This window comes from Pavona decussata, unplaced genomic scaffold, assembly GCF_977016875.1.
Source record: "Pavona decussata unplaced genomic scaffold, jaPavDecu1.1 SCAFFOLD_321, whole genome shotgun sequence".
In the NCBI taxonomy this organism is placed as follows: domain Eukaryota; kingdom Metazoa; phylum Cnidaria; class Anthozoa; order Scleractinia; family Agariciidae; genus Pavona; species Pavona decussata.
The window spans coordinates 2,116,979-2,133,706 of NW_028145711.1; the positions used below are offsets into that span (position 1 = coordinate 2,116,979).

The 16,728-nt window shown below is 39.2% G+C and overlaps 1 protein-coding gene across 2 annotated transcripts; it reads right to left on the reverse strand.

Moving 5' to 3' along the window:
• Positions 1-3,431: 3,431 nt before the first annotated feature.
• On the reverse strand, positions 3,432-10,111 carry LOC146453996 (uncharacterized). Of its 2 annotated transcripts, XM_085095962.1 has the most exons (4): positions 9,855-10,111; positions 8,803-8,930; positions 6,725-8,124; positions 3,432-4,397 (listed from the first exon to the last, which is right to left on the reverse strand). In XM_085095962.1, the coding sequence occupies exons 2-4, from the start codon at positions 8,851-8,853 to the stop codon at positions 4,208-4,210; spliced, it is 1,641 nt and encodes a 546-aa protein (XP_084952088.1). In that variant the 5' UTR covers positions 8,854-8,930; positions 9,855-10,111; the 3' UTR covers positions 3,432-4,207. The 2 variants fall into 2 exon arrangements, with proteins under 2 accessions (XP_084952088.1, XP_084952089.1); XM_085095963.1 differs by lacking the exon at positions 8,803-8,930 and having other exon boundaries at positions 9,855-10,110.
• Between the last annotated feature and the right edge of the window lie 6,617 nt (positions 10,112-16,728).

Sequence of the window (16,728 nt, forward strand, 5' to 3'; positions counted from 1 at the left end):
GGCTCCATTAATGCTTTAAGATAAAATTTGTTAAATAACTGTAGAATTTAAAGAGGAAAACGTTTGTTCAGTTACCATGCATGCTTGTTGGAGCGTATACAGAAGGCTCTATTAATGCTTTTTACATAACATTTGGTAATATAAATTTAGGAACTTAAAGAAGATAACGTCTGTCCAGTTACTAAGCATGCTTGCTGGAGCGTGTAAAAAAGGCTCTATTAACATCTGGTAATATAACTGAAGGAACGTAAAGGTGAGAACGTTTGTCCAGTAATCAAGCATGCTTTCTGGAGCGTATACAAAAGGCTCCATTAATACTTTTTAGGTAACATTTGGTAATATAACTGTAGAACTTAAAGAAGAAAACGTTTGCCCAGTTACCATGCATGCTTGCTGGACCGTATATACAAAAGGTTCCATTAATACTTTTTAGGTAACATTTGGTAACATAACTGAAGGAACTTAAATAAGATAACTTGTAAAATAAGAGAAGCCTTAAATAAAGCCCGGAACCTGAAGCTGCAATATTCACGTGAAAAGCCTTTGTGTGTAGAGACTGGTTTAGACGCATCCTTGTCATTTCTTTCAACGTCTCAAAGATGTTCGCGAAATCAGGCGCCTACTCTTCTTCCTGTCTCACCAATGCATAAATGTTTGCATAAAACAAGTGCGTTTTATGCAATGAATGATAATATATGTATCAACAATAAGAACGATATACAGAGGATAAAATTACTGAATGCTGATTTGTTGTAAAAGAGGGCGTTTTTTGTAAAAATTGAAAAGGTTTCGCGTCTCTTACAAAAAACAGCAAAAGATTATTTGTGTCTGTCATAATATTCACCTGGAACCATGTGCTTTAGCCTAATGGCGGACATTGTAAGCTTTTGTTGTGTTTATTAAATAAACCTTTGTAAGATTTCAAGACAGCGTCAAAGCTAAAAACTTGGATCGGCTTGGTATTTGTTTAGCTAAGAAACTGAAATCAGTCGACATGGCGACCATCTGCTTTCACCTCGTCACTTCTTCTTACAACATACTATAACCTAGCATGATAGTGTCCTTTTGATGGGAGGAAGGAGCAGATCAAATTTTGGGAAGAAATTACTTTGCAGGTCCCTTCTTTGGATCCAATGTTTGCTATTTTTGTCAATCTATGTTCGTGTGATTTTCAAGGGGCAGGAAGCTTCACAACGCAGGTGAACAATTAATTGATGCCTAACCTTAATTTTTATCGCTCTTAGTTTGCTCCTAAATTAAACTTGTTTTAAATAATTTGTTTGTTTCGGCTTGCTAACGGGGACTCTTTTACTGACTGTTTTACGAATTTGTTGATGATTTTAAGAAAACTTTGACCTCCAAGCGTAATCGCGAGATTCCTCGTAAATTAAGCCTTAATTTTTACTTGTAATTTCAAAGTCTTGACAAGTTGCCCCTGTCGCGCAATTTGGGAAACATTTAAAATGCGCTTGAAAATTAATCCTTAATTCTACTCGGCCTCGTGAGAATAATACTACATGTAATACAGGAGAGTAAGGAAAACCATTTCAGTAGAACTGACATTCTAAGCTACATGACTATGTGAGTGGGTGGGTCCAGTCAAATATCAAAATAATATATATACTGTAGGTAAATATCGGGATAGTCTATTTATCGAGGTAAGGCCCGTTTTCAACATTTTCCCAACATTCGTTCAACAAAAAATTAAGGTTGAACGGATGTTGGGTAAATTTTGGGTGAATGGAGTGTTAAAACTGTCGATTCTGTAGCTTAAATAACGCTCAATTTAACTTTCCCACGGAGTCACCTCTGGTGTATTCGTCTGTGTTTGGAGATTATTTTACCGTTTCGGACATTATTTGAAATCACTGTTAGACGGAGTCAAGGCAGCACACTTGGATTTCGACCGTAAGCTACCGTAGTCCGGTCATAGGCGGTTTGCGGTTTTTTCATGCACAGTTAAAGCCCCGTGATTTGCAAACTTTGGTGAATGCTTCGTCGTCACCAATCTCTACGTACTTGGCTGGAAATGGGCATTTTCTGTTTCCAATTCCACGATCGCTTCTTTTCTTCGAGAGCTGGTGATTTTGAACCCGATGTGATACAGTCATTCATGTGCCAGCTCCATTGTTATAAGCGACCAATGGGGAGGCCACACGACGGGACATCAACAGACAGCAAAATTTGTATATTCTGTGAGTTTTTTTCTCGAGCTACAAAACATGTCATCAAAGGTGAAGAGACCACTCGAAAATGACCGTGATATCTCCGTCTTATGAAGGGAATAACAGTGATTTCAAAGAATGTCGGTAACTGTAAAATAGTCCCCAATCGCGCAATAATACAAGGGAGGTGAGTTGGTTTTATTCCTTTTATTGAATAAAAATTAAATTTAGCGTTACTCAAGCATGTTAAGGCAAGGCTCCAGACCATATCTGGGTAAGAAATAGAAACAATTATAACTCTAAGAATAATGTGTTAATCAGTAAGTGACGCAGATACTGACTCGGAAAAAAAAATCCGAGTTCTCCTATCAGGAGTCGATTACTATTTCGGGGCTTACTGAAAGACCACTGAAACTGGCAGGGACACAGATTTTGATGAGCTGAACTGATTTCTTATCTGTGTTGAAAATAGATGTCACGTGACCGGCTAAGAATGTTTCTTTGCCCAAATAAGAAATAGTTAATGGGGCGCCGAGTTTATATGAGGAATATCGATAAAATCATAAAATCAGAAAACAATCATAACATTCTGTAGACTGAACAAAGAAATGTCAAACTTGGCAGTCATATAAAACTTAATGACCTTAACTGATTCTCACTTTAAGGTGTGCAACATTTTGATCACGTGACCATTAAATGATGATAAACGTCTAATATCTTTAAAGTGAAACGGGTTATATAAAACAAACTATAATCAATCCTTTTCGGGTGTCATACTATTACACTGAAAGTTCATTGTTACTAAGCCTTGTATGGTGACAACAAAAGACAACAAAATGCAAAGTCAATGTATGTGACCAACAGCGGGAGAAACAGAGAGAGATCATTTAAAGGTGTCAAGCGCTTTAGGGGTCGAAAACTATAGGAATATAGGACTCAATGACCCGAAAATCTACGGACAAAAACTGAAGAAAAATGACAGGTTTTTTTATACCTTCTTTCATTTCTGTAGCAAACTAAATCCTCTTGTAAGAGTATCTGTCCGTTATAAGGAACAAGGTTAATGAACAAGTGCACGGTGAATGAAGCTGTTGATTATTTTGTCCAATGTTAATATAGGAGAATGGTTTATAAAGCCAAACAAGTTCCTTTGTTATATCTTTTTGTTAACATTTTTGGCCTTGGCCGTGCACAGACCACAAAAGAGTTTGAAATGCGTTGGTCAACTGGCCAATAGAAACGTCCCTGTTAAAATATTCGGCTGTAGTGTGAACGTTAAAACAAAGGAATGTGCACTCCAGACCCTTCCAACTGAAATTGCAGCACCATTGTTATCAACTTTGAACATGGCAAGGTTTCGTAACTAGTCCCTCAATTAACTATGATTTTTCCGTTTACTCGTTTTGCCTTGTTGTTTAGTTTTTGTCAGCCCACTCCCTCGTGCATTTTTGTATAATATGGATGAGGTGATCATCAGTAAAAAGGCGCATTTTTATTTTATTCGTTTAACAAATCGACAGCAGGTTTCTATGATCTATACTCGCATAGGCCATAAAATGGCTTCATAAAATGTTTTAAACTCAAGTGGAACCACGAGCAGCAGGCGATTTGTTTCACTGCCAAGTTTTAAACATTCAATGGCGTCATTTTATGGTAGTATAAGAGTATAGACCATAGAAAACTGCCGTCGATTTGCTGTTTTGCAAAAACATGGAAAAAGTACGGGCGAAATTGGCTTTATTTTCCATTGAGAAAGCGCGCGTTACATCTGACGTCATTTTTTATTGCCTGCACTCTTATAGACAATAGTTGCGAGCCAATCAGCGCGTGAGAATTTTTACAGTTACTGTAAAATATGGGATGGCTAATATGGACCTTTCACAAACGGACAATCTATGAAAAATTTCCCTCCTCAGTCTTGTGCAGGTTCTATTTTTGAGCGTATTTAAACTTTGTCATTCACAGTTAGGAGTCACGTTTCTTACGTTTTTATCTGCGACGTTTCTCTAATGTAAACTGCTTTGATGGTACGTTTCATTTTTTCATGATTTGACGTCCAACAATTTTGATACTGTATCTGGAGCTTGCCAAGCGGTTGCCATGTACTGAAGGGTTTGGCCAAATTTGTTAGGTGTTTCAGTGATGACACTTCTTTCTCTTACAAGATATTCCACAATTTTCCAGCGATCGTTCCTCGCAGCTGCCATAGCTGGGGACTCGCCAAACTGATCTCTGAAGAAAGAATAACAAAATCGATTTAGACATTTTACAAATTAAACATAAACCGAAAATCATCTTATTGACGAATAAACCAAAATATTATTTAGTACAAGTAAGATTTAAGTAAAATTTACGAGACTAAATTCCAGCTTTATCACAAGGCCAAAATTATGCTAGTGGACACAAATCATATTTTGGATCGTTCCGCGAGACGATGCTTTGTGGTTTACTTCTTGAGACTGTCAGGAGCATTTGGATATTGAACAAATCTGCAGAAAATTCGGTGGCGCTGTTGAAAAACTCGTACTCGTACTAGAATCTAAGCTGTCTTTAACTCTATCAAAATACAGTTACCATCCTGGCCAAAAATGTCGGGATTGATTTCCAACATCCAACTCGAAATACCTCCCCTCGCCAAGGCTCGATTTTCGCCGCTCTTTTTCCCCAACAGCGGCTGGTAATCGAGCCTACCCCTCTCCTTGCCCCCATACAATGGTGTCATGTTGCTGTGTTTGTGTACTTTCCGAACGATTTCAGTGGCTATCAACATTGCTTGGGGGAGGGGGAGGGGGGGGGGGGGATCCAGAAATTTGCAAGGACAGCACCATCAAGCCTTATAGCGACTGATTATAGATATCCAAACACGCTTCAACACTTCAAACGCTATTTTTGTATCCGTCTCAGAAAATATAGGCCAGAATAGTACATCTCCATCGGTGTTACGAGGGATTTCGCGTTTCACTTTTTAAATACGTTTGGCAAGCGCATTTCAATAGCTGTGAGTTTGTAATAGAATACATAATCAGGTGGTTGCAATAGCTTTGAAGTTTGGAAAGGAATTTTCAATCAACTCAGCATGTGGACACGAGAAGTGGACATTCTCGGTTGCATTAACAACCGATTTGATATGTGTTTCATCGCTATATATTTTACTTGTTTTCGCTTTTGCTGCTTCATATTTAGCTGTTTATCTTATGTGATTTTCGCTTATAAAAACCAGCATAGGGTTTTCAAACAAAGAGCTCTTATTTTAGTTTGTTCTAGTTCGACATTCGGCTTGTACACGCGCGTAAGGGTAAATTGTACTTTGCTAATGTACTTTGCTCGATCACGCGAGTCCTTAACCTTTGTCATGTAATCTTACGACTCAGCAATTCCTTTGATGTACGTTCAGTTTGCCGCAATCAAAGTTCAATATTCTTTGTTAAGGGGTGTAGTCCGGAAAAGTACTCTCCTAATATTAAGGAACCCTTAACAATTAAACGCACGTGAAAATAGCATATTCTTAAGTCACTATTTCTTTTGTGTCTTTGTGCAATTACACCATGTAATCCACGTAAACAAAGAAAGTACTTTACCTTTTTGTACTCGGTAGCTATATAAGCACTAGGCGTACAATTGTAAATGGGTTACTGAGAAGGTACTGCTGAATACACCTATGCTGGAGTGAAGATTGTCTACTGTCGCTGTTCGTCGAGTTCCAGTTGGCTAGATCCCTGTACCTAGGAGTTGTGACGAGCTCTGTCTTGCAAGCGAGCGAGTGCTCTCAAGCTAATTTCCCCGGGCGATACATTGTCAAGTCGCCGTTGAAGTCTAATTTGTCTCTCCCTTACAAACCCCATCGTCACAGCAGCAAGTTGATTACGTATTGCAGCTAGAAACTTCGTGTCAAACAGGCTTTCAAATCCGTGTACAGCGTGAGTACGACTCCATTTGAGTTTGGTTTTAAACAGGAGTAAACACTCTTAATGTTACGAACCTGGAATCTATAGCTTAAACCATATTAACCACATCGAGTAGATTAAAGGACTGAAGTTTCTCTATTTGGTGCAAATGGTCAAAATCTTATCCGGGCTTTGTTATTTGTTATTTTTATTTATTTCCTTTTTTTTTTATTTTTTTATTATTGTTATTTTTTTTTTTTTTGTTTCAACTACAACCAGTAAGAATCATAACTTTAAAATTGGACCAAATGTTGCCCGTACGAAATATTCTAAATTTTCTGCTATTTTTTAGATTGGAATGATATGCCATCAAACATTATGCAAGCATCAGATATTCTTTGCACTATTGCTAAACTCTTCTAGATTAGTACTTACTCTGAGTGGTGAACTTTGCTTAATTGGTTCTTTAATTGCTTCGTTAATGATTTTCATTTCTTGTCTTTTTAATTGTATTGTAATTGATTCTTTTTTTTTTTTAATTTTTGGTACAAGTATTATCTTGAGATTTATAATTCAGGTTCCCTCATTAATCTCCAGTCATGTTAGTCACCTCACCCAACTCTTAACTGTAGTCAGTAATGTTACATAACAAAGTGTTATTGAACTTAAACTTACGTGAGATTGACATTGGCTCCGGCTTCTACAAGTTGCCTAGCTATGCGCACATCCGCGGCAAAGTGTAGCGGCGTTTGTCCACGTGACGTCATCACATTCACGTGGGAGAAGAACTTTACGAGTAGATCAACAACTGCTGCATTGTCTTTAGTCTCAGAAGCTACATGCAACAGAGTCTTGTCCCAAGGGCTGAGTCGAATTTCCTGTAGAACGATTTGTGTTTTGTCCTCAGCAATGATAAGACTTTCCAAAAGGTCTCTGTTTCTTCTCTTAACCGCTGCCAATAACAAACGCTCGCAGAAGTTCGATCCAATGAAAGCTCTTAAGGCAATACCTTCGTCAATCAGGCGCTTAACTACAGAGAGCTGGTCTTTAAGAACGGCAAATTCTAGAGTGGTTTTTCCGCTGACATCGGCTACATTGATGTCCGATCCTTCACTAAGCAAAAGCTGTACTATTCCCACGTGACCTTTTTCAGAGGCCAACATTAGAGATGTCACACCTTTTGACGTCACGCTGTCTACTTTCGCGCCTTTTTGTAGCAAGACTTTTACGGTATCGTTGTGGCCATTTTGAGCCGCAAAATGAAGTGGTGTTGCTCTTTCAAAATCGTTCCTCAAATGTTGATTTTGTAAGCTGCTTGTTGTTCTTGTGGGACGATTGGCATCACCTCCTTTGTCAATGAGAAAATTTACCGTCTCCGTCCGGCCGCTTTGCGCCGCGCAGTGAAGGGGTGTCAATCCATCCCAATCCTCGTCATTCAAACAAGCTCCAGCTCCAAGAAGAATCCTTAATACATCTAGAGAATTGTTTGATGCTGCAAAATGCAACGCAGTTCTATGTCTTTCATCTCTATCATGTACTCGTGTTCCATTTGAAAGAAGGTAATCCACTACTTCAGCCTTACCAGACCAACAAGCCGACATTAACAGCGTTGTACCATGACAATTTGTTTTTCCAAGATGGGCTTTTCTATCTTCACGAAAGCTTGCAGAAGAGGAGAGAATCTTCAAAAGCTGACTTAAATTGCCCTTACTGACAACTTCCCTCAGTAGAGACGAATTCTGAAACCTCTTAACCATATTATGCAAGAGTAGTGTTATTGAATAGCTGTTAGTATCCTTGTTTTTTAGGGCTTTCTGAAGCTGCGAAGAATTGGAAGCAGATAAGGCGTTCCTGGAGGTTTCGTAGTGTACTAACAAGCACATCCGTTGAGAAAGCAAGTCCAATGCCCTCGTTGTTATAAGTCCTATGCAGATATCGAGATTGCTTGGACTTAACTGTAGAATTGTATTCACCATCGTCGCTTCGCCTGCTATGACTAAAGCCTGTAACACACTTAATCCGCTCTCGGCTTCTGGACTCATTACCTTGTAAAAGGCAATTGTTTGAAGTTTATCCTGAAGAACAAATGCAGGGCAGACATTTTAAGTTTCCGTCTATTCATTCATTCATTCATTCATTCATTCATTCATTCATTCATTCATTCATTCATTCATTCATTCATTCATTCATTCCTTCCTTCCTTCCTTCCTTCCTTCCTTCCTTCATTCATTCATTCTTTTTTTTTTTTTGTTTTACTTCCCCTAAAACGATTATAAATATATATAATAATTACAAAGGTTGGACAAAAATCTAGATTTGCTTTTACGTCAAACGCGTAAGATGTTTGCGTTTATGTTTTCTTGACAAAATGAGTACATAGATGAGGATAGTACAAAATAAATCTGGCCTTTGACAATAACGAAAACAGCGGGCGGCAAATGTTGGGTACTGAAACATTTTCATGAGGTCAGTTCCACCGTTTGCTCTTTGCCGCAAACGTTATTCTTAATCTCTCTCACTGAATTTCTTACACGATCGCTCTATGGTTGCAAAAAGGTGATCTGCGATTATCGAAATGGAAACACGATAAAGGGAGCTTGTGATCGTGTATTGAATACTATACACTCTTGTGTAAAGCGTGTTCCAAATATTTGCTGTGAATCTCTCTGCATGTTTTTGAAACAGCAACGATGCAAATGTTGAATTTCGAAGGGACAAGTTACCAACATCTTTTCTTAATTCAATTATTTTACCTGAGATGAAATGATTGCTGCAAAGTCGACAATTGTAAGCCTTTGCATCATCAGGATCGGCTCGGTTTATGTTCGCCAGCTTATGTTCGCCTTCATCGTTCTTCAGTTATTTTTTGCGTTTCTTCTCCCTGATGCAACAGTACAGCAGGAAATCGAGAAAAAAATGAAATATTCCCTTCTCCTGTTCTGAATTGTGAGCACATCCATACACAGCGCAAAGATGTGGCATGATAATAAAAGAAAACAAATGTAAAACAATGCCGGCCTCTGTAAACAGATGGGTGCTTATCCACCAACATGGCCGACTTCCGGTTTTTTTTTTTTTTATTATGCCGACGTCACATGCAAATAAAGAAAAGTATAACGGACGAACGATGTTGAGCGATCGCAGAAAAGCGGCCTTGCACACCTCTGGTCACGATGTTAGAGGGTAGAGGTCGGTTCAAGCTATAATTTACAATAAAATAAAAATAAAATAACCTATCGGAATTTTGCCGAAATATAATTATATACTATTACATCTCTTTTTTTTGTTCGCAGATCGCGTGTTCCCCACATTCTTAATGATATACAAGGTAAACGACATGCAGCCGGCTTTTTACTCGACAGGCAATGTGCGAGGGTGCCCACTAGCGACCGCTAGCTATAGGCCGATTCAAACGGTGATTTTGATAGCAAAATGGAAAATAAATTGGTGGTGAGGATCTAAATACTGAGAGAAATAGCCGATGTTGAAGGAAATTTTCAATATCCTGGGGGCAGATCAAGTAGATTTCTCGTACGTCCTTGGTGAAGCAAATCTGAAAGAAGAAGACGCCTTCTCGCAGGCCAAAAAGTTGACTCACTTGTATTTTTTGCATAGAACCATTTCGTTTTTGAAAATGACAAAAATATATGCGGTGAAATTTGGATTTAGTCCTTTTAAAAGCCACTTATTCAAGCTTTACATCATTTCTACGCGACATAAACGAATAGTATGCCACCCTACTAAGGCACCTATCGAATACACAGCCAATATTCACCTTTTTTCACTGTTCCGACAGAATACTTACCGGAGTTTCCATTCTGCCGTCTATCTTTAACATGCAAGTAAGTAATATATGGACCTACGCTGCTGTGACCTAACACGCTTCAATGGCGAAGACAATCTGCGATCATTTATGCAAATTTGTGGTATCTGTTTTGCCTCCAGCTGAGAATCACCCGTAGCGGTGGACAGGTTGCATCAGACAATTTCAGGCTCATTATTTTAATTTAATCTCGGTTAAAATGGATGAAACCAAGTTCTTTTAAGGAAAATCTAGTTGCTAGTTGAAACTGATTTGACCGATGGCCTTTTGCCCGGCATACAATCAGTTTGGGCTATTTACACACAAGTGACATCTGACTACTATTTATTTTGCTAACAATAGGCCTTAGCTTATCACAGTTTTCGACGCCATTTTGACAAGTTAAGGCAAACACCAGTTGAAATAACAGCGTTTGTATGGAAATCCGATGTCAAATAATTTCATAAAACATCCCTTCTAAAAAATTCATGAATTGGAAACTTTTGGCATTATGTAAAGGACTTTACAGAAAATAACTGACGAATGTACCTGTGTTAGAAAGCATCTAGTTGCGTTTTGACACTACCATGCATTTGTCTGTATAGCGTACCACCCGCGAACTGCTACTTAAAAATAGTTCGCGGGAAAAGATACAGGGACTGATGTATGGAAAGTTCAAAACACGACTGGACGCTTTCTGGCACAGCTACATTCCTCATTTTTTTCTTAAAATCCTTTTCCTAGTACCAAAAGTTTCCAATTCATGAATTTTTCAGAAGCGATGTCTCATGAAATTATTTGACATCGGATTTCCAGACAAACACCGTTATTTCAAGACGTGTTTGGCTACTCGTCAAAATGGCGTCGAAAACCGTGATAAGGCCAATTCTTGGATAGGTTTCCGGTTTACCTCCATTTTCCGGTTTGGAATCTTTGACACAAATCTAATTGATCCAGTTGCTGTTTTCAGATGAATCTATAATACGGTGACAGATAATACACAATATAATAATACAACTTAAATAATGAGCGCGTCCCAAGAGGATTTTTCAGTGTGAATTACGAAAACTGGAATAAGTAAATAAATAAATAAATAAATGATTATTTACACAAACACTGTGCGACCTCAGTGACGATTATTAAAATTATTCACTTTTGTTTTCACATTTTCTTTAGATGCTACCGACGCACTGCATCATTTCAAGTTTTTTTTCAAAGAGGACTACCAGAAACATCCAGAAGCTATTGTTGAAGTCCATTGCCAGCGATTGATCTGAAGTTACTATTGCTGTTGCCGGCTTTTTTTTTTTTTTCGTAAAAATCTCTCGGCGACACATGGTGCGCATTAGTGCCTTGCGCTGAACAGAGTCAGTTCAACAAAATCGCAAAGACCCAATTCGAGAAATTTAGCGCTTTCCACATTTAGGTTGGAAACTAGAAGTCGAATTTGAATGAAATTTGACCGGTCATTTGAGGAGAGCGCTTCGAAAACCTCGCTAACATTTGCTTGAAACTTGAGCACTCGCTTGTCTGCCTCATATGGCAAGAAGGATGATGTGCGGTCCTTCCTGGGAAGCTCATTTTCCCAGAAGTTCATTTATTGAGACACCGGCCTTCGTTGAAGACAAGGTTCATTTCAAGTCGGGCGCCATTTTTGCCCCGGATCAAGCCGTGACCCTACCATGATGTCATGACAATTCACGGTCAAACCTACGCATGAGTACTATATTAAAATGTGCCCGACAGAGGGAATCCACGTGAAACCTTTGGCCCGGAACAAACTTCACACACAGCCCCTCCCAGCGAAGTGCGGTTCCGTACAATAGGCCATTTTACAGTTGTGTGCTAAGTGACCTGTTCTTGGATTGGAAGCGAGTCTGGGGGTGACCTTATTTTACGTCACTGCTTTTCATATGCAAATTCAAACTAGTTAGCATAAGAACAGCATGAACTACAAATGAAAAGCAGTGAGGTTTGTATCAAAACAAGGTCACCCCTATCCAAGACCAGGTCACTTAGCACACAACTGTAAAATGGGCTATTTCGAACATCAGTTTGCTTGACATCGACATTTCGTCCCAAATGATACAATCTAGAATGCGTACCCTTTCCTGGCTTGTCAAACGACACAGATTAATATTATCAGTTTTTCCTTCCTGCAATTGAATAAGCTGTTAAAATGAGCAAAACAACGACAATACGCGTGCGTGAAAAATACTGCCTTTCTCGTCAAAACAACTGAATACCTTGAAATGACCAAATTCAAGGTTTTACGTATAATGTGAATACAGGACGCAAACTTTCAATTTCTTTTTTTTCTTTCTTCGGTTAGCATGGATAGTTCGTTCACCTTGCACAAGTTTTACGAGTTGGAAAATCGTGAAGTTGATTCTCATTTATATATTGAAAAATATAAAAATTAACAATAATAATAATAATAATAATAATAATAATAATAATAATAATAATAATAATAACAATAATAATAATAATAATAATAATAACACAAAAGTAAATTCATATTCTTAAGAGACGTTTCTTGCTGTCGCGCCAGGCACGGCTGGCTGGTGCAGAACTGCACTATGGTAGTGCGAGTAAGCGAGTGCTTAAGTTTCAAGCAAATTTTAGGGAGGTTTTCGAAGTGCTCTCCTCAAATGACGGGTCAAATTTCATTCAAATTTGACTTACAGTTTCCAACCCTTTCATTAACATAATACAGTAATTAGTGAGTGATTCACGTGGACCAGCCACTGAGAGATAAACCGCTCAAAACGGCGTTTGGAAGCACTGAGAAGCCTTGAAAACATGGCAAAACACACCGGGTAAGCTTTTTTAGACTTTATTATAATATTTTTTGTGGGCTGTTGTGGGAATATCGGTTGTCTAATTTTCGATTCAATTTTAACGCCATACAAACTCTTTATCAAGCTTGCATGGTGACGTGTGTCACATCGGTATCTGGTCAGATTGTTCCATGGTCAGATGATTCCACCAAAAAGTCAGATCGTTCCACTTAGAAATGGTCAGATAAAAAAATCTTTTCAATGGTTAATAGGTCACTCCACAAGTGTTATTCGAGTGTAAGTTCAGTTGCTTTAAACATTACCGATCAGAAAGATCAGACTGTTCACAGGATCGATAGAGTATCCTTGTATTGATTTTATACTGCAAACATGACCGAGTACTGCTCACACGATCGATCAAGGCGATGAACTGTTTACATGATAGTTCGAGTCTAGGTTATCGCTTCACCGCCTAGTCCACGAGTGTTTGAAGAGGGAGACATGGGGATTTGCAGTGTTGATGTTTTTTTTTTTTTTTCTTCATGCTGTGATGCGGTGAATAAAATCTCAATTTGCGGTGTTGCGGTGATCTCAAACCCTATGGTGTGCGATATTTGTGTTTTTCACGCTACGGTGTTCGGTGAAATGAAATTATTTGCGGTGTTGTGGTTTCCTGTTTGATCTTTCTCAGACCTAAATTTAGCATGTAAACTTCGTTAATCCGTGATAATTTATGACAAACACGTGCCATTGTGTTTAATTATTAAGGTGGGGCCGAAGGTATTCGTAAGTCTCAAATGGCAAAGAGGGATCTACTGCGCGTTCGCTACATGTTGGCCGAGTCTTGGACTGTTGGATGATCTGTGACAAAGTTTAAGTTGTCGTTCTGTTAAATTATATGGGTACGGAGTAATATTCATAAACTTCGCAGCTAATATTTTTGATACGTAAGAAACTAGTGTTCCCGAGTGGCGGTGTTAATTTTCTAGAAAGTAAAAGATGATTCCAGTCTTTGCGAAATGTGGTTCGTCAGGAGCTTCAAACTGTTGTGCCTCATCCAAGTTATCAGTGTACGAAATTGAAAATCTATAGTGTTGTCTAGCTGGGCGACATGATATTAGATAAATGCGGCAATACTGTTGTGTCGATGAAACGGTAGCAAGAAATGATTTACGCCTGGAAACCGTAAGGGCTTTTTGTTTTGGTGGCAGAGATGACCACGTGACAATTTTTTTTACTTCATTTGCCGCCAGGCGGTGTGCGTCACGACCCACAAAGGGTGCTGGGTAAAAATATGGAAATGGTTCATTTGCCTCTGGTCACGATCGAGTAAACATCTCCCGAACGTAAGACTTAAGTCGAATTACAGTCGCACTGAAACTGGGCATTCAAACTTTGCTTCCTTTTCCAAAAACTATCATTGAAGACAGCAATTTGACAAATTTTAACGGTCTAGTGGCAGCCGTAGATGCTTCTTGTTGGACACACAAGGTGATTTCGTTAGTATTCCCGGTTCGGAGACAATCAAGGCGAGAATTTTTTGTTTATTCTTATACTAGTAATTTGTGCTATCACGTCTGCTTATATAACCGCTTTTTCATATATATATTTAGACCGCGAGCGGTCTCTTTCTCCTAAGTTCTGCGGCACGCGATGGATTTAGCGAGCGGTGAGGCCGCGAGCCGCGAGTCACATTTTTGTAATTTGCATAATTTTACTGTCACTTTGCGCGCGTGATCTAAGGAAAAGGTACGACTGTCGCAGTGGATTTTTCATTGCTTTTGCTCATTTTTAGTTTGCTTTTTTATCTCAGGGCGATAGAGATCTACATTTCCTTCCTGGATTTGTTGGAGAGATAACGCATTCGCCCGTTGGCTTTTCCCGGTCCGTTTCCCGGGAGTTGAACTACTCAATTCAATTCAATTTATTAAAGCACATTTTTCACGAAGGTAAGGCAAGAATGCACTAGCCCGCAAATAGCATAGGCTAATCTAGGCGGGTAGTGCAGTTGATTAGTATATATTTACAGAATATAATTTACTTTGTTTACACGATCTCCATAGATTCTTTATTAGTTCAACGGCTTCCAACGGGAAAACCATAAGGGGTAGACCCGGGTAGACCCCGAAAATTCGAAAGTAGAAAGGATAAGCTAGCTTAACATACAAAAGTATTGGCCAAACACAGCAAGAGTAAGAAGCTTTAGTCTTAAGAAATGCAGTAAATCAACGACCAAAACAACATGGCGGGCAGGCGCGAGGTCATCACCTTTGAAATGGCTACAAACGCGAACAAATGCTACAGCTTAAAAAGTAACCTAACCAGCATTAAGCCAATTTGTTCCTCTTACTTTGAAACGACTTTCAACCGGGAAAAAATGTCACAGACTTCGTTAATGACGAAATTTTCGACAGGCTGAACTCTCCAAACTGAGGTTCTTGGGCGCGAAGACTACTGATCAAATAACGCATTCTGATTGGTCGAATTTCGTGACGCACACCGCCTGATTTGCCGCTCGCAACCTCGTTCCCAGGGTCTCTCCTCTTCACGTCCCAGGCAGCGACCCTGGGAACGAGGTTGTGCCTGCGTTCGCAAGATGATAATTATTTCGCACTATTCTCGCCTATGTACTCATTTTTTTCAAGAAAGCAAAACCGCGAATCTCACGTTTGCTCTCTAAAAACAGGGAGCGAGCACTTATGGAATCGAGTCAGTTACGGAATGAACGGGACGCTTTTGCTTGTTTTGGTGAATTGAGGCTAGTTATATCGGGGATACCAGAACACAAACGTTGAAATAAGTTGAAAAATGAATGAATCTGTGAGGCAAAATGCGATGTGAGCGTGATTTCTGGAGTTATAACGATGAAAACACCGTTTGTTTGTTTACCTTGCGGTTTGAAGGGGCATCTCATTGGTGACTGAATGAAGGTTTTTGACACTCAAGTCGTTGCTGTTTTGCTTCTAAGGCGTGACTGAGTTAAAGTGACGAGAAAAGTCGTCCAGTACGCTCATTCCATATACAAATTCACACGCAGTTTGTAATTGTTTGAACTCAGATACCGTATATATGCGCCCACCCACCACCCCTCCCAACAGAAAACATTTCTGTACTAGCCAGCGTGAACTAAGGGGATCTAGGAACGTCAGTTGTGTTCGATCTTCGCTCTAAATATATAATTGATCAAGAGAGGATCCTCTCTTGCCTTGATTTATGGCATCATAGTAGACTAGCTATGATCGAGGTAAATACAGGTTAAACTCAACGTAGTCTAGTAGCTTCCTTTCTTTTTTTTTTTTTTTTTTTTTTTTTTTTTTTTTTTTTGTCGTACGCTTTAATCCCATACGCCCACGCGTGATGTGTGAACTTAAACAAAACAATGTGTGGAGTATGTTAATTCGAGGTGAGAATTCTAATTTATCAACACCTCACTTCATGCTTATTGTTTGTCAGATAAACGATTCATCCAATCCAATCGCGTGTTTTATTGGAAATGAAAAGTTCGATCCCGAGGGAAGCGTATTAATGGGGCGCTTTATTGAGGGTATATTCATATCAGCTTAATCAGCAACCACAACAAGTCAAAGTCAGATCGTCATCGTCAATCCGTTCATTCCGAGTTATTCCGTTATGTTGACCAAGTGTATTTCTTGCAAACAGCCAGTCAGAGCCCGTCAAGAAGGTCTGCAGTGTGATGGTTGTCTCCGTTGGCAACACCGCAAGTGTGGCAGCGGAGTATGCCAGTCTGATTACCGCGATGCAGTCAAAAACGGTACTTCAATTGACTGGCGCTGTTCAACATGCGACTTCGCTGAGCCGATCCCTCTTGCTGAAAGCACTCCGCCCGCCGGAGAGACATTTTTCTTCACAATTTCATCGAGTGAGAATGTTTATTGACTTTTCCTAAGTGGAACAATTTGACTTGGAACGATCCGACCATGGAACGATCTGACCGTAAACCGCAACATCACGCTTTGATGACCTGTGTTCAAACTACACATATAAATACTCAAGTCGTTGCCATACGATAAATATTCGTGGAAAAATTAATTTTGAACATTTACAGAGCTATTCACCGTTATGAATTGTTTTTA